At 36.6% G+C, this 18936-nt stretch overlaps 1 protein-coding gene across 1 annotated transcript in view; it reads right to left on the bottom strand.

Moving 5' to 3' along the window:
• THSD4 (thrombospondin type 1 domain containing 4) overlaps window positions 1–18936 on the bottom strand; it is a 336017-nt gene that overhangs the window by 68808 nt on the left and 248273 nt on the right. The window contains exon 8 of the mRNA XM_087744677.1: window positions 7890–8094. Within this exon, the coding sequence (XP_087600803.1) occupies window positions 7890–8094 (205 nt within the window). The remainder of the gene's footprint in view (window positions 1–7889; window positions 8095–18936) is intronic.

Here is an 18936-nt window from a genome sequence, read left to right as displayed (position 1 = left end):
AGGCTGAACTCCAAAGGTCAAATACTGACATAACGTGCAAGGACTTCAAGCAGCACTGTATCAGATCATAAGTGAAATCCCCTTAATGCAGCCTCAGGAGTGTTCACACTGGATTTTAGATTGCCTCCCATCCTATACCTTACATGAAGCTGTCCCACCGTAATTCTTCAGTCCTGGATTTTTCTGGTTTTGTTCTTTTAAATTCGATGATAAGCTCATACGGTTTTCAAAAATCATTATCTTGTAAAGGCTTTCACAAGTGAAAGATCCTACGCTCTCCCTGGCTTTGTGTGTCCTAGATTTTTACCTAGCATCACCACAGAAAAGGCCTTCCGGATCCCAGAATGAACTAATCCACGTCACAACACACATACAACTGTGGCTAGAAAGCCCAGGCAGTAATCTCAATTGTCCCGCAACCTAGCATTACCTTTCAGGAAGGAATAGTTTAATAAATAGAATATTATCAATAATGCAATTAGTATACAGAAGAAATGACAAAGCCTGTTAAATGTACCATAGCGAACACTTCATCCTAGCTATGACTTTTTTAATAGGGAAAAACCACACTCATTGTGACAGGAATATGACCACAGAAGGCGAGATCCAAACTCAGACTGACCCAAAAATTCTTGACAGAATATGCTTCTAAGATTTCTGTCATCTCCAGGCATAAAGCAGAGACTCCTCATGTCTCTTCACCATTGTCTTGAATCCTCCCAACAGAATGTGGTAGCCAGACTGGCTATGTTAAAGGTAATTATCATGACCGAGAATAAGAGTAGGGTGTAGGCCTCACACCCACTGAAACGACAGTTTGCAGAGGAAGACCACGAAATGACCAAAAATCACTTGGTAAACAAGTTTTGCCATAACCAACTAACCACAATACTGTACTTACTTTTCAGCTTAAGGAAATGCAAGTCTCAGGCCAGCATATGTAGTCTAGATGTAAATCCTGAAGCGAATCTGTCAGCAATTAGTGTAATATTAACTCACACACGCTGGACTGGGTAGTTGCTAAAAGATGCATGTTTGTCTGATCGGACTCTGAGCCTCTGTCATGGAAATGCATTTTCCTGGATAGGTCAGCATTAGACACTTCAGTACTGAGGCTGTTTTTAAATCCATGTTGAGAAAGACAACTCTCTTAGTAGACCCGTGTTAGTTTTGAATTAAAGCTTGGCCATGCAGACAATTAATTCAAATTATTATTAATTCAGATAATCAATATATCTACACCTAAGCAACCAATGCTAACTAAACTGAATTAAGTGAAGTGGAAAAAATCAGAATCTTCTCTGCTCATCAGGTCTCTTCTAAAACTGACATACAATTGAACCTTTTGAGGTGGCCAAAAATTGGTTAAGTTTCTATTAATGGCCAATTTTGTAGAGTCAGAAAATATCTAACCAAACATAAAATCTGAAGCCCTGCAGGAAAAGACTGAGAGTGGAGACAAGGAGATAAGGCAGAAGCAAATAAGCAGGAGTTATCAACTGATATTACCATTACCATGTTTTTATAGGAATGCTTGATTTTGCAAACATTTTTAGAAAAAACAAGTTGTTCTTCTTTCTCTGTAGTATTTCCTGACTCTTCAGTTCAGTATTCAGGAAATAACTACACAACAGATTTGCTAGGATTCCTAATCATAAAAAGCACATTTAAGGAATATTATTCAAAATATTCTGGTTAAGTTTACACAGAGATTCTAACTGCCTCTTCAGATATTAATAATTTCCTCTGAAATTTCCTTATGGTTTGAACTTGCTGTGCTTAATTTCAGTTTATTTAAGAAGTGATTCCTTAAATCTTTGCTTCACAGTTTGGAGCACATCGTTGTCTGTACAAAGAAATGTCTTTGTTGTTTCACTCCAGCAGAGAACAGGCAAGAGGACCAAGGACAAAAGGTAAAACAAACAGTTATTCTAATCCAGATATTGTAATTACATAGTTTATAAGTAATGCATTCAGTTAGCTGTACATATGAGAGAGACACTCCAATTCGAATGCATAAACTGACACATAGAGATGCACTCAGTGCGTAATATACACCATAAGAAGTACAATGTCAAAGTCCTTGTGGGGGTTTCACAAGTCCGTCACAATAAACATACATAAGAGCATAGCTTTGGGTTGCAGCACTTTGAAAATTCAAATGAAAAAATTGCAGATTTTGTTTCTGAATAGAAATGTAAGAATTATCAATGGTGCCCTGATAGCTCTCACTACTTGTTTGGGACAGTCACTGAACTCAATGCACACCTAGGGACTGTAACAGAAGTTTACTATAAGCAGATCCCTTGTATATAAAGTAAGTGAGAAAACAGAAAAACTCCTCTCCTCTGGTATATTCTCGCATGTTCATTCCAAGCCCTGAAAATTCAAACACATACCCTCTCTCCTCCATATTACTATATAGTTTCTGTTGCAGATTTTTTGCACAGAAACCTTTAATCTTGTATAAAATTTTTTTAAAAACCCAAACCATTAAGAGCAATTTAAAAAAATGTATATTTTAAAGTGTATTAATTGATCTAATTAGCACCACATGAAGGAAATCAATGAGTTAATTGCTAATATATAAATTATAAAACTTTTCGTATGATCACATGTGATATAGCAGTGCCTCTAACACTGTTTGTCTTCTAAATTCTCCGCCAGTGTTCCAATCTAACTCCTTTCTTTGCTGTAAATTTGAATCTCTAAACTGATTTCAAAATGTTATTTTAAGCTCAAGAGGTGCTAACAATATTTGATCATGAAACATACCGTTTGAATGTTATCTGCTGCAGGGAATACTGAATCAAAATATTTTTTAGAGAATCCTTTCACAGCCCCTTTAGTATCAGCCACTGTTGTTACCATACGACAAATTCCTTAAATGCATATTCATGTTCAGGCACACCAATATTCACAAGAATGCTATTAACATCTGTTAGACTTTTGTTTAAAAAAATATTAATGTGTAATTCCTATTTTAATTGCAAATACTGTATACTGGCTTATGCTAATAGAAGATGCTAGAATAGCAGAGTATCATTTTACAGAAAGCGGGGGAAATGGATTAGATCCAAAGATCTCCCTATCTCATTTAGTGGCTGAAATAACTTAATTCCATGAAAAACAAAACTGAAATACATAATATATTCCCTGAAGGAACTGTAAAGCAATTAGCAATGAAATAAATTTCACTATGAAACATCTTTGTAGTAAATAGCATTCAGGTAACGCACAAAACGTTAAGAGACTTGCCAAAACTCTAATGTATATACTTTCCCTTTCATAAGATATTTCATAAACATCTACCGCCAGCCATGGCAGGCAGTATGTCCGGTACCGTTTGCAGAACTGAATCTCAAAGCGATATAACTCCAGATTCAGACAACTGCTCTAAAAACAAACTGTTGTTTGAGTTACGGGACATTACCAGATTCTTTTCAATTAGAATAAGTTCATTACACATGGTAAGTGGATTTCAAAATTAATGCGCTTTCAACCATTGTATCTTTCACTGTTGTATTAAGCTAAATTTCAATTTTTACTATTGATACCTCCTTCCCATCAGATTCTCTTGCTGCTGAGGCTATGGATGTGGATAACAACCAGCTTCTTTGAATTAGGTTCTCAAGACCCAACATGCAAAAAAGCACCTTGCAAAAAATCACTTCAGATTCATGTCATTTGGCTTTAAAATTTTGCCATTATCCCACATCCCAGTGATGCTAAAGTACTGATATTCAAAACCACATGCTTTGCAGCATAAGTGCTGTAACGTACTGGTCCCACTTAAGGTATTATGGTCCTCCCTAATTCAGTGGCAAGCTTCCTGCTGCAGTGTATGAGAACTGGCCAGCTGATGATTACCAGTGGGATAAAAAGTACGTCTTTGTCTCTTTTCTGTGCAAGACTAGCATGTGACAGAAGTGCTTTGCCAATGGAAAAGTCTGTCCAAGGTCAGCAGTTCTGTTGCTGAAAGGTCTAACACAACAGCCAGTAAGAAAATATTGCTGAAAACTACTTTGAGAAGCAAGTCATTCTGTACATAGCTCAGGACTGTACAGCCTATAGCCTTGTTTACACTTATAGAGCCTAAACCTAAATTGTAATATGTAGCTTTTGCTTCTAACTGTAAAAAAAATACTGAAGTAAATCTACAGACTGATTAATACATAATTAATAATTATTAATAGTTATTATTTAGCAGTCCAAAACTGGACTGCTTTCTTTCCGAACATACACACACAAGAAAAAATACAAGATGTTTCCTGAGGAATTTCTGATCTGCCTTATGGCTCTACTAGAGGTAGTTCATTCTGGCTCACTAAGAAAGACCAGTTAATGTCACAGGCCATTCTCAATCCGACTGTTAAAATATTTTCCTTTATCAGATCGACACTCTTCCTACAGTAAAGATCTTTGAGAAATGGAAAATCCAAAAGGATTTTTAGCAGAGGGGCAGGCAGGGAGAAGAAAAGATTATGTTTGTGCTGTATGGAATTCATTCGTTCAAAAACAGAACACCCCCAAAAAAGAAAACATAAGCAAAAGAAAACAGAAACAATGTTGTTGAAGGTTTTTAAGGTATACAGAAATAAAATAGTATAGATCACTAGATGCACGAGAAATCTATGATTTTGTAGTTTTTATGAAAAGTTAATTACAAAGTTACATGAACAACCAGTTGAACAACCACTGAAATAGCCTATCTCCTTAATCTGAATATTCGGACTACCCAGATAATGGCGTGGTCCAGAAACACTAAAAGCTTCATATACCACTGTCATGTTTTTTCTCTTAACGAAAATTTATTGTTTTCAAGTAGCAAGAACTTATAAATTTTATTCTGCAATCACTCCAACTTCTGTGCAAAAACCAAAAATGCAATACTTAACATTAGTAAACCTCAATAAGCTACCATCATAGTTAGCATCATCATTAGAACTATGCTTTTTATGAGGGTGACAGGTTTTGCAACCATGAGCAATAGATTATTACAAAAAAGTTCACAAAAGCAGCATGGAGAAGCTTTCAAATGTCTGGACGACTTTTAGCCGAGTTTGAAACTCTTTGGGTGAGAAACCTCACATGCTTGCCTGCTTTTTCCAGCACCTCCTGATTTTACAGAAATACCCCCTTGTGAAAACACACTTTCCTGATTGCTTATTTGATAGTACCTTTGACAAAGCAGTGAAAAGGTGGGGAGCTTTGTAAAAATTGTTTAATGAAACCACATGGAACACAAGACAGCCTCCTGAACAGAGACAAGCAGGATAACTCAGATTCCCAGAAACATCTGCTGTCATCTTCTAAAAAAATTTTAGTGACCCTGAGCTGACTTATGATTTTGCACTGAAGAAACCACAAAATGTGCAAAGCGAAAGGAAAACCAAAAGCAACTAACTTAAACCCCTTGCAACAAGATGAATGTTGCTTACAAGCAGCTCTGATGGCTACAGCTGGACTATGACAGGACAGGGACCTGAAGCTTCAAGTTTTGCAAAGCACTCAACTACATGCTGAAAGGAATGGCTGCTGGATTGTTTTTCTTGGTGCTGCTGCAGCATAAGGATGAGTTTGAGATTTTTTTTGTTTTTTAAGGTTCAAGACTTCTGCTTATTATCATAAATATAGAGAAACCAGTAAATACCAGATCTGAGTTTTCAATATTCCCAGCTCTACCAGCATTATGTGCTCTATAAAAATGTGAATGTCTAAATTTTGAATGCTGTTTTATCAGTGAGAAATTTGTGACCGCCAATATGCCAAAAAACAACCTCCCAACTACCATTTCACTTGTCCAATAAATTGCTTGATAAACCCTTGTATAGTTTTAGTTTTGCTGATCTGTTAGAACATGTTCATTCCTGTCCTGGTGCAACTCACCTGCCTCAATAAACCAATTTATCATGTAACGGTGTAAGCAGAGACTGGGAGTCCTTCTAGCTGGAACTACAGCCTCAAGAATTCCTAACAGGGGAGGGAGCTGGCAAATTTAGCAGACTAAATCCATACCAGCAGCTTTAAAATGAAACATATGAAATGGATTAAAAAAAAAAAAAAAAGAAAGAAAGAAAGAAAGAAAAGATGTTAGCATAAACCAAAAGCTCAGGGGATAAGGAGATAAGGAGTAGCATGGGAAAGAAAAACTTCGCCACTTTCCCATACATGCCAACAGCCTGGTTATTTTTAAGCAAAAAATGTTACTCTCTTTCTGTCCTGCCCATTCCAAAAATGTTCAAGTGGCTCAGGACATTTTAACATAGTTAAGGGAATTTTTCTGCCAGCTGTGTTCAGATGCTGGCATGTAGATCTACAGAAAAATTACATTCAACGTCATGATTTTGTATATTAGTAACGTGGCTACTTTCACTGTCCTGCCAAGTAAGCTGCATTCTCACCTGTTTTCTACTGAATGTACAGGTATCTATGGAAGCTCTTTAGACAGAATTATTGGGTTTTTTCGTCGTCAAACAAGTTAGTGTTGATGGATGCTATACAAACTGTTCGCATCAAAAAACGAATGCTAGTGTATATAGGTGTACGTAATGTACCAAAACCACATTTGGATGAAACCAGGACAAATTAGAACCGATAAGACCACCCTACAGGATGTCCAGAACATTTGGTTTTCTTGGACTGTGGGTAGCTTATATTATTTCTTCACTTTTGAAGAGTCACTTTTTTGGTAAAATTATGGAGTTCACATTACAGTTCAGACTGTCCCCCATAACAAGCTCCCATCTACAGGCAAATGTTTCTGTAGAACTAGTTACGGCTCCAGCGGGAATTAAGGAGAAGAAAGCTGAAAAGAGAAGAGAAGCAATTCAATAATGAGCACTTTCCTTTCTTCTACTTGAGCAGTAGCTGAGATGCTTACCAGCCAGAAGTGAGATAAAGCAGCTGTCAAACAAGAGTACTGGGATTTGAAACTTCCAGTACAGCTAGATAGTTCTAGTAATAATTACATCAAGCTAGCAAGAAAGGCCTCATGTAGCTCCATTTTTATTATTTGCTACGGTAATTTTTAAGACAGATCTAAGGATGGACTGACAGGTGAAGAGAAATTAAAGGGCGAGGGGCAGGTTTTACAAATCTTAATCAACCCCTTTCTCTCCAGTCCACTCAGCAGAACTGGCTCCAAAACAGAAGCACGCATGTAGGCAAACTAAGGGCTTTGTAACCTGGGAACATGAAAGGTTACAACAGGGAATGGCACAGTTCACAAATGCACATAAGACAGACATAGATCTGCAGAAATTTCACATAATCTCTAATTTGCAGCACACTAGACAGATCTAGAAATATACCACAAGATGCTCTGACGTTAGTATAAATATTCCAGGATCCTTTATGGTTTTGAATTAAGGACCTGCTTCAGAATAAACAACTATACAAATGACCTTGCATTCTGCAGATACCACCTCAATATCACATCATCTCAATACAAATTTGATACACTTTCACTTTAAAATAACTGAACTTTTTAGGCAATCAGAAGATGCTCTTTTCTTCTCAGGCAGCCTTGATACACTTGACATAAATAAGCATGCTGCTTAGCTGAATTCTTGGTCACTCAAAGAAGGTTAACGATGTGGGAAGCATAATCACCACTGTGGAACCAACTAATAGGAAAACACCAAAGCCAAGTCAGACAGACAGAAAAATAGATGGTAACAGGTCTATGGTGTTTGTCACGTGAGATCAAGCCAGAATTAACAACTGCCAGTTAGTTCTGATCAAAATGCCTGTTTAATGATTTTTTTTCCTCTCCTCTCTTGCTGTTGACATCTAATTCACACTGCTTAGAAGGCCTTTCAAGGCATAACCTCCACCCAGTTGCACTAGCACACAAAGAATGCTTTATTCACTGAGATGCAACTTACCCAAATAGTTGTTGCTCTTTGACATCTCAGTAATGTTGATTTTAGTAGCTCCTTCAGGAATTTCCACTATCTTGTGGTAGCCAAGATTTGTTAGCGTGTGTTTGAAAACTCCAGACACAACCTTGCAAGCAGTGTTGTCCCCTCCACATATTCCACACTTGTCAATCACCTTGTCTGAACCCAGATAGTCGTCACAACCAATGCTCTGCAAAATAAAATAAGATTTCTTTTTCCAACATCTTACAACTGCAGACTTCAGACATAACAACTGAGGACAGTATGACTTTCAGAGAACATTGAATCCTTGAAAAGATTTTGTGAATTAGCATTTCAGCAATTGCTTCCCTTGTTCTTCTGTATGCAAAAAGCAATAAAAAACAGAGGGTTCACAGACTTGGGATTTCAAGTTAGCTGACAGGTTTTTACAGCCTGTTACCAAAAACACAAGAACACACTAAAGAACACTAATGCATTGATCATTGCTGATTACACCCGCCTCAGCTGAAAGAAAAGAATCTCTTAACAACATAGTTCCTTTAGCTGCCAATCAGAAAAGAGGTGAAAAGTTACAATTTTGTTATGATCCAAAATGGGCTTTTTACAAAAGCAGAACTACTTTATATATATAAAGTGTCGTCTTAATCTCCTCTAAAATTGAGCACTGAGCCTATTGTCACCAAAAGAGCTTTCTAAAAAGTCTTTACACTGCATCTAGACAGTTATAGAAGCAATCCTCCTGTTCACTGAGTAGAAAATCTTCAACCCACTCAGTAACAACCACTGGGACAGGATAGTTTAAAAAAAATAAATAATTTAAAATAACGTAAATTAAAGGGCAGAAAAAAATGTTAATGATTTGACACAAAGCAGAAAAAAATCTTTCCAACTTGTTGCACTTCAAAAGTGCACATACTGTAGAGACCATCTCCTCTTCTACAGAAACATTTCTGTTCATTGATCTTGCTGTTTTGCATTTACAGACTTCAAACAACATTTATGATGAATGCATCACCTACCTATATGATTAATTGGCACATTGAAAAAAGAACTTCTCATTCTCATTCAGGTGAGAATGAAATATTACGTGAGCCAGTAGAACAGAAGCCTATCACGTATTTTATGAAATGTAGTAATTTGATGGAAAATATTCAAAATAAATGAGGGAGTACTGTTCTATTATTTCAAGTTGTCAAACATACTTGCAAATTCTTGATGAAAAAATGGCTAATTATTGTTTTATGGTCTTTCCTGGAAGCAAACATCCAAGTAAGAGGGGGAAGAAAAAGAATTTTTTGATACCACCAACTTACAACATAGGGAGTATCTTGAGCCTTGGCATCACTGTATTTCTTTCCTATTCCCAATATTAACGCTTGGCCCTTGCTGCGAAAAATGTTCTAAACTGCAAGCCAGAGTCTGCTTAGTTCCAATATAAATATTTAACACCCAACATCTTTTTAATGACTATCCAAGAAACACAGATAAAACCATCTAACTCTTCACTGCCAGGATCATATGGAGCTTGACAATGATAACTGTTTGTAGTCATGAAGCAAGAGAATGAAGAAGATTCCCAAGCACTCTGTGTTTCACAGTGGTAACCTGATAACTCAAAATCTGTTCCATCCTATCAAATCTCATGTGAGCAGATTGTTGCATGATTTCAAAGAGATTTTGGATTCAAATAGAAACACTTGCTTTAACACCTTGCATTTGCATTGCTTGGCGGAAATCTTAAAATCATGTATGAGTTCAATTTTTGTGTTTTGCCTCAAAATGCCTTTTATTAGTAACAAAGTAATGCATTTTCTTAAACATAGGAATTACAAGTGTCACTACACCAAATCATACAATATGATTTCAGACCTGCTAAAACAATCTGAAGAATGTGAGTGATCTAGGTTTGACAGCTGTGCCCAATGACTGATTAATCTCTGTACTAGTCCTCCTTGAAAGATATTTTGCTGAGAGTATTTACGCTTTCTCTACCACATATTTTTTGGATGGAAATATAGTGGCACTTATCATCAGCCTATGTTATACAGTGACTTTGCAGGAAATTTCCACTGCCAGCAAGTTGTTTTATGGAGGGAGTGCTTTCAAGTATGAGGTGTTATACAATATGAATTGCTAGCATAAATGTTTAATGGTGTTCTCCATCACTACTGAGTCCCACACAGGTTAATACAATTTTCTTCCCCTTAGCAAATGAAAGAAAATAGAGAAAAGTGTGTTTTATTCATTGAGACCATAACGCAGAACTATTGTGGGTCAGTCTGAACAGAACTACTTTTCACAGAAGAAACACAACCAATCAGTACAGATGGGATTCCTTTGTAGGGAATAAATATCAAACCTGTTTTAAATTCACATGTCATTCTTAGTCAAATATTGACTGACATAAAAAACAGCCGTCAATCTTTGGCTGTACTATTTGGAACTCTTCCCATATAGGGTAAAAGGAGCCTGTGTCACAAAAAGTGCCTGTAATGCTTAAATGCTCTTTCACAGAAATGACTGAGAAAGATACAAAGAATGAATTACTTGAGACAAGGACCTAATAATCTGAAACCAGCAACTGACAATGAGGAAAAAGCCACAGAACGACAAGTATATAAATAAGATAAATAATAAGATAATGAGTAAATAGCACAAGATAAATAAGATAATAACTACAATAAATAATAAGATATAAGTGAATGATATATATTATGCAGAGTGCACTCATATGCATTTTACATACCAACAGAACAGGTATTTAGCAACACATTACAATTTTACAAAGAAAATTAGAAATCTTTACTGGGGCATCTACTGAGGCTTCCATGGAAATGATGTGCTTTAAAGAGGAATAGGTTTCAGAGGAAGAGGCCAATTATAACTAATACATTCTAGAAAACCTTGACATTTGCTTAATACTGTTTAGGCAGACATATAAAAATGACTGTGTACTCGTTTCCAGATCCAGCAAGGATATCATAAAGCAAGCCCGTGTCCCATGTGTTTTATGGGAATCTCCCTTTCTAACTGCATAAAGCATACATTTCTAGCACTGACAGGTCATGACATATTGGATCAGACACCTGTTACTGGTCCAGGACTCAATACTTAGGATGTCCTGGGCCTTGGTCCAGAGTAATTTTGGGAAGATGAAAGACACACCTTTCTGGCAAGCTGATTCTGTTTTCTTTCTGCTCTTAAACAGCTGCTCGAAGCTGTGCAGAGATTTGGAATGGCAGTCATCCTTGTAGAACTACACTGGTAAACAGAACTCACCCAAATTAACCAAAAATGTAGAATCCATGCAACTGCACTGAACAGATAATTCAGCATTTTTTTCTTTTTTTTTCCTTCCTGTTTTGACTATAAATTTAAGAAGTACCACCTTGCTGTTTGATTAACATACATGCATATAAAAATATGAACTGACTTCTAACATCTCTCAGGATGTGGTATTCATTACATTTAAGCACATGTATATGCAGCAAACATAAATCCCCTTATCACATTGCCTAATACACTGTGATACATCAGCAAGAAAAAATGATGTTAAGGAAAGAAGTGATAGAAACTGGAATTCACTGTGAGTGTTCCTTCCAATACTTGCTGTGAGAACATGAATAAGTCACTAGATATAAAGATCAGAAGTTTTGCTAGATAAGCAGATAGGTCTGAGATCTCAGATAGTCTCCTTGTACAACTCTGGAAGGTTAAGATGTAAAGTGGGTGCCAAATACATTAACACCCAACTTAACAGCCCAGTACACTCTCACAATGGTGAAAGAAGGTCTCGGTCAATGAAGAATTCACAGTTGTTTTTCATCATGTAATACACATTTAAGGAATCCAAAAGCAGATGTCACTTTTCGAGCCACATCACACACAACATTCCTACTATGAATGTAAAAATATTAGGATTGTGAATATGAGATGAACAAGACGACAAAGGTAAATGCATTCTGCCCACCAAAAAGATTTTGGACAGGACTACTGCAAGCTGTTCCTTGGCTATCAATATGAGGAAGTCTAGAACACATCTGTCCCTTAAAACATTTTCTTGCAAAGTATTGTTTCTTAGAAGAGGTACTTTTGACGTGCACTATCTATACATCTTCTGTATTGCTCAACTATTTTTGCAAAGTGGTTCAAGAAACTCAAGTTACAAGTTAGCACAAAAGACGCTGTTCAAAAATTACAGCCAACTCCATGCCAAAATTAATTTAAATAAAAACCCTTGAGAGAAACAAGGGACAATCTGGATGAAATATTCAGTGGTGGACTTATTAGGGATTTAGGACTATGTATACAATAGAATGGGGCTGGTGCCAGGCATTTGAAAACATGAAGTGCTGATCCTTGAAATGGAAAACAGATGTTACAATTCCAGTACTAAATGATTCCATTAAAAATTGCGATCTATGTGGTAGAGCGGCATAAATAATATAACATGACAATAACTTGCTTCGATCGCTTTAGCTGCATTGTATTATCAGGTAGGAAAGCCACAGTTATGAGTTGTAGTAGATTAACATGATTTACTTCAAAAATCAGTTATATTGACAGGTAGTTAGCTAAAAGTTGTAATACATAAGTAATTTGGAGTCCAGACATCCATGGGGCTAGAAGGCAGAAGATTAAAATGTTTACTAGAAGTCATACTTAAGTATAAAGTCAAAAATTCTAAGAAAAGGGTCAGGGACAGTTACGGATGTACCACAGCTGATCCAGCTGCTAAAGGAATGTTGGGCAGGGTAATGTGAGAAGAGTAATCAAGCAAGGTGCATGGTCTAAAACACTACCCACAGTGGGTAGCAGAAGAATACCTGGCTACTGGTGGTAGACCTGTTTTAACACTTTATATTATCAATAAATCCTAGTTCTACAAATTGCTGAGGCTACTGCTAATGAAGTTTTATATCCTGCTGTCCTGTGAAACAGAGCTTCATGGGAGCCATCACATTTGCTGTTCGGCTTGAGCAATACCATGTCTTCCCCAACTTGGTATCACTGATTTAGCCACCAAAAAACATAGACTCTTTCACCTGCTCTGTGGAATAAATAGAAGTATTGAGATTAACTATTAGCATTGTGGGTGATTTCTGAGGGTTAACTACAAGAGATGATGCCTTTACTTTTAAGTTACTGTTTCTCCTCTCCATGTTCTGAAAAACTTGGTACATGAGTCTTATAGGGTAGTATAATGTAACAGTAATAATGTATAATGTAACAGTATCAGAACTAGTCAATACCTCCTTTCTCAAACTTCTGGTCATCCTTCCAAAGTAGTTCAACATCCTTTGATAGTGAATCCAACAAAAATCATGAAATATCAAGACCACTAAAACTAGTTTTGCTAGGTGATAATATCATTTCAGTATTCTAATTTGCAGTTAAAATATTTACCTTTTTTCCCTTCTATAAAGTATCAAATTATGCAAAAACATATTTTGAATATATTGGGATTTATGCTGTTTAATACCATGTAGCTTCTACAGAGAAGCAGGATTACATCAATTATTAAATATTATACTGACAGGAAATATTTCATAAAAATTACTGGATCTAATACTAAGGATTAATTATTTACTGCATTTAAAGAACAGGAAAAGTCAGATCCTCCAAATCTCACATTAGCTGTTTTGAGTCTCTTTGCCTTGTAAGTATCCAGGTACCTGAGCAGAAACCAGTAAAAATACTCCATGGTTTACATTAGAAAAATACCATGCAAGGGTAAGAATATCTGCATATTGACACAAAACTACCAAAGCAAATGGGTAATCCATGAAGCATTATCAACACATGGAATGATTAATTTTAGCACACATATCCTGTAACATTATTTCGTGTTGAAAATAGAAAGACAGATCTGAAAGAAAAACGACATCCTGTAAGTGTGTCTAGATGCTTCTCTGTTAATACTTAGCTCTCCACTTGCTGTTACCTAGTTTCATTTGTACTGTTAGCGGCTATAAAATGAAATAGGTTCATCTTCATAATATATTATTTAAATATGAAAAGAGATACAGAATGGTGATTGCACGGCATACAGAGAATGAGATTCAAGCGTGAACAGAGTAAGAACTATTCTTATGCAGTCTGCCGCTTAAGACAGAGAATACATAGTCATTAGATGTATATATTAAGGGCAAGCAAGAAGGAACACAGATTATTTAGTTTACCCAGAAGGTAAAATACTCTACAGACAGTTTTCATAGGTACCTTACAAGGACTTTAAATTAACAAGCAAGGATTAAGTTCCAAAACAGGATACACGACTCTAGAGAAATTCAACACAGAGGGCATGTATTCTCCTAACAGTGACTGCAAGAAATAAAGTAGACGGCCCACATTCTTAAGCCTTTAATAAAGACCATTTAATACAGTATTTTGAAATACTAGATTTGAGAGTTTTGATGTAGGAATACTAGCTGATAAATCATAAAGCTAGTACTATCATATATGTCATCTAGCTGGTATTATCAAATATGTCACCCTTACAGTAACATTATTTTCTTCTTGTCTTTTTTTCTGGAATATCTATGACATGGCGTAAAAAGAATAAATATTGAGGCAGTAACACTACCATTCAAACTCTCCATGAAACTACTCTTGTCAGACTTCACTTAAAACAAGCCATCTACTGAATTAATTCAGAATGATCTGAATTTTTGAGGAGAAGATATTTCCTAGGACTCATTTAGGATTTTGCAAAAATTATATTTAGCTTCTCATTTACATTCAGATAAGGAAGATAGGATGAATGGGTTTTAACTATGTATCTTTTTTAATGAGGTATCACAGATTCTGATCCAAATGTCAGGAGTCTGGCATTTCCAGCATTCATATTGTAAATCTGCATATATTGCACTATAAAGGAACATCACTTTAAACCAAGCCAAGATAAAGCAGCATTCAAGATAGACTGGTACTGAAATAATTATTTTGAACTTCTACCGTTATATGATGCAGAAAAAAACAAAACAAGAGGAAGAAAATGCTTTAAAGGTGACCTGTGAATAGGTAATAACTTCAAGAATATTTGGTAGATGACTTAAACATGGTCTTCTCAGCACACAGCTATTATTTTGCTTTTTGTGCTTCTCAGGTCCATGAGAAGAGCTGAATCTTTTTTTAAGAAATCCTGTGGGTTTTTTTCCAGGTATCTTGTTATTTCTGTAGCTTATTGTGCATTCTTATAATTGCACCTGAGTAATCCATTCCAAGGATGCACACTAACAACTTCGAATAAAACACCAGCACAACAAAAAAAAAGCAAAAGTCATTATGCTCCTCATCCATATAAGCAATAAATGGAAATACATAAAAAGCGTGTGTGTGTCTACACAGTTATACATCTGCCCCAAAATGACCCTTATTCTGTCATATCTGCACTACAGGCCATATAGCCTGGTTTCTTTTCTTCCCAAAGGGCGGAATTGACCCATAATACATCAGCAGTGATACAGGTGATGAATTCTGCAGTTGCAGCTTATGTAGTAGTCATTATTGGTTATTATTGTTGAGGAGATTCTGCCCTACAAACAGCACGGGAACAGTAAATCCAACACGAGTTCAGCATCTGAGAAGATTCTCAGTTGTCTCACTTTTCTGCCCTTCTCCTAGAAATTACTATTTTCCTTTCATTTTCCTAGATGGTCTATAGGATTATTTTCACTAGTACAGAACAAGAAACATGGAGTACCTTATAGCTCTTGGTCTACTGTTACTATATTCTATCAAATGAAGCATGTAGAGAGTAGACTATACGCTGTAATATAACAATTTTCCCACAGAATCATGCTACTAATTACTACTGCACTATCTTCTCAGGTTCTATTGGCTGTGTGGTGCTGTACAACAACAATTTAGTGCTTCACTTGCCACTAGCTTAATTCAGAATTTGTCAGAGAAACTGAACAGTGATCCATAGCAATGTCAGTAGGAACTGCCTCTTCTGAGTTTTCCTCTCTTGGTCTTCCTCTTGAGAAAGACTTCCAAGGTCCCCAGACACATGCCTAACCAAAGTCCATAGAAGAAAATTTTTCTACACTTACCTAATCCCTCCTTTCAAAATAAATTAACTAAACTATGGCATCTCTGAGAACAATGAAGGAGAAAAATAAATGGGGGGGTGGGGGGGTGGAACATCACAAATGTTTTTAAAGTTAGTTTCATTTGGCTTTTCCCTAAGCTCTAAACATTTTCCTGAAGATGTTTATTCAGGTCTACCAAAAAAATGCTCATTCAAGCACAAAGAAATCTTTCCCAAAATCTCTAATAACGCTAAAACTGAAAGTCAGGAAAGATGCCATAATAAGCTAGAAATACAGCAACGATTTAAAAGAAAAAAGGAAAAAGTTAAGATTCTTAGCAGATAAATAAAGGGAATATTAGAGCCACTTATGGTAAAGCTGAAAGGTGATAAAAGCATGTAAACAACAAGACAATTCTTCCATCATTCTTGGTCTTTTCTACCGAATGCTGGAGCCTTAACTTTTTAACTAACCCTGCTCTACATTGTTCATGGTTCTGCTGTTAAGAGAATCATCTTCGACCTTCTTTCATCCCCATTTTAATAAACAGCTTCCTATATTCCAGCCAAATTTCTAAGGTAGTCTGAGCTTTCCTTGCTATGTCAGATATCTTCTCCATATACAGTCTGATGTTTTTACTTCCCAAGCCTTTCAAACAGAAATGGGAAGAAGTTATCTTAATAATTCACTCAGTAATGAAATGGACACAATTGAACTTGCACATTAGAAATTCAGTGTTGCCCCCAGGACACTTAGGTGAGGTAACCGTTTGTACAATAGGTAAAACGGCTTCCCAATAGCTGAGATGCTAACTTAGAGACTTCTTCACTGACCAGGAATATAACTGTATTTTTACAAAAACAGTGCTGCTGTATATTTTTGTACCAGTTTCATTAAAAAACAACTTATCTATAAGAGAAATCCGTTTCCGTTTTGTGACAACATACAAAGCGCTTCATCAGCAAGCCAAGGAAGAGATTTAATGTCCTGGAATTTTCATACTGGTTATGGTCTAAGTATAGCCTGGAGATAAGTAGGAATTTGTGACTGCATGTGCACAAGCAGTGGGAATGGTTGGCAGCTAAATAGCATACAGACAAACCGCATGGTATTTACTGCTAGAATACAGGCTTGAATTTGAGTTGGCTAGAGGGGAAACTCCAGATCCTCAAGAGACACTTTTAAGATAAGCAGTGGATACTTAATATACCTTGAATCTGACAGCACTATCTTTAAGTTATTAAGAAGCAGAAAAGTAACTACATATAATTAGAACCTCTGTATTCCTCTGAATAAAATTTGGTTTTATTCGTGCAAAGCACGGAAATGCCTGAGTCAGGGCTTGCTGTTACAGGCATCATTGTACCTAGGCACTAGAGACAAGACATTCCCCCAAACCCTGTAGAAACATGGCATAGCTGACCCACCCAGCACCATGAGATGTCATAACACCATGTCCCACAGCAGAATACAGCTGCCATAAACACAGGAAACGGCAGGATGTCTGACAAAGAAAACCCTACAACCCACACATACAGATGCAGACTACCAAGCCACCCTCCGAACACCACAGTCCACCATCACTTGCAAGAAAGTCCCAACCAACATAGGGACGATGATTGAGCTGTTCAAGAGCCACAAATTAGTCACCCATGGACACAGGGAGGAGAAGGGGTGAATAAGCAGCCGCCTTTTCAGATTGTTTTTAAATCTGGAAGGATACGATTGCTAGAACAACCTGCAGTCACACTGGAGATCTCTGGGAGAAGCCCAAACTCCTTCCAGACTTAAGCCCCAGACCATGCCTCCATTATACTACTATTTTTACTTGGTTCCTTGTATCCAAACCTAAAGCTGGTATGGACATGTCACTCCACAAGAAAATTGTTTTGCAAGTGGAACCAAGTTAGAAACTCTGTTGATGCAGAAACCAGGAAAAAAGTCTCATTTTCCCTGGCACTGTAGGGACAACACAGCTATGGGAATGTGAGAATAATTTGTTTCTGGTTTGTGCATCAACTGAAAATAACTAGAATCCAACTGTAGAACAATGACCTGTAGGAATGACACTCCAATAGCAGCTTAACTACATTTTTAATGCTTTTCTAATAACTTGTATTTTCTGCTTCTACAAACATACAATGAACAATATAAATTTCTCTATTATAACTTACAGAAAAACATTGACAAATACTTTCTAGGAAGTTCTCCTTGCAGTATTTAAAGTTCAGAATACGCTATATAGAAATCTGCAGGAATCTTCGCAGCTGAAAGAGGCCTTAGGAGGAACAGTCATCTAAGATCCATAGAGCTTCTCCTCTCGGTGCTCTCTTGATCCTGAAAACATATCATCGCATACTTCTGGTATTATTCATTTTGCCACTTTTTACGCTACAAGCAACATCTTGTTTCTCACTGCATTCGGGGGGGCAGGCAGAATTGATTCAATCTTAGCTATTCCTTCTACCATTATCACCTCCCTCCTGTTGTGGCGTGTTGATATACTACTTCCATTCTTGAGAGCACTAACTACTCAACGGTGTTTTTTCCTTTTGGCTGCTAACATATGTTTCATTTCAAATGGACACAGAATACAGGCTGATCTAGTTACCACAGCTTAGTAATGTTTTTGAACATGTACATGGCCATTTGTGTTTACAGAAAATTACTCGAATCCCACCATTCAAATTGACTGCAAATGGTTAGATAGATGGCTGAGGTAAAGGGGAGGAAGACAAAGAGGAAAAAAGTAAAAGAGAGCCCAGACACAGGCTAATTAAACTGCAGTTTCTTCCTTGTCAATGCAATTCTCCTAGTATTTGCTCAACTTAATGTACTGGCGAAGCAAACGCTGTTGGATGTTTTTTGGCTTTGTTTGATTTTAATTTCTCACCTTATATGCTTGAGCAAATAACTGGAACCATTTAAAAGTAATTTACTTTTCCTAAATATACTATTTGTTTCCTTTGTGCATTTTGCTCAAGATGGACAAGGCATTCATTGTCTTGTTAAAT

The sequence above is a fragment of the Nipponia nippon genome, unplaced genomic scaffold, assembly GCF_047370975.1.
Source record: "Nipponia nippon isolate SJK-2023a ecotype South Korea unplaced genomic scaffold, ASM4737097v1 scaffold_9, whole genome shotgun sequence".
In the NCBI taxonomy this organism is placed as follows: Eukaryota; Metazoa; Chordata; class Aves; order Pelecaniformes; family Threskiornithidae; genus Nipponia; species Nipponia nippon.
Note: the sequence above shows the minus strand (reverse complement) of the source record. Positions and strands in the feature narration are given on the sequence as shown.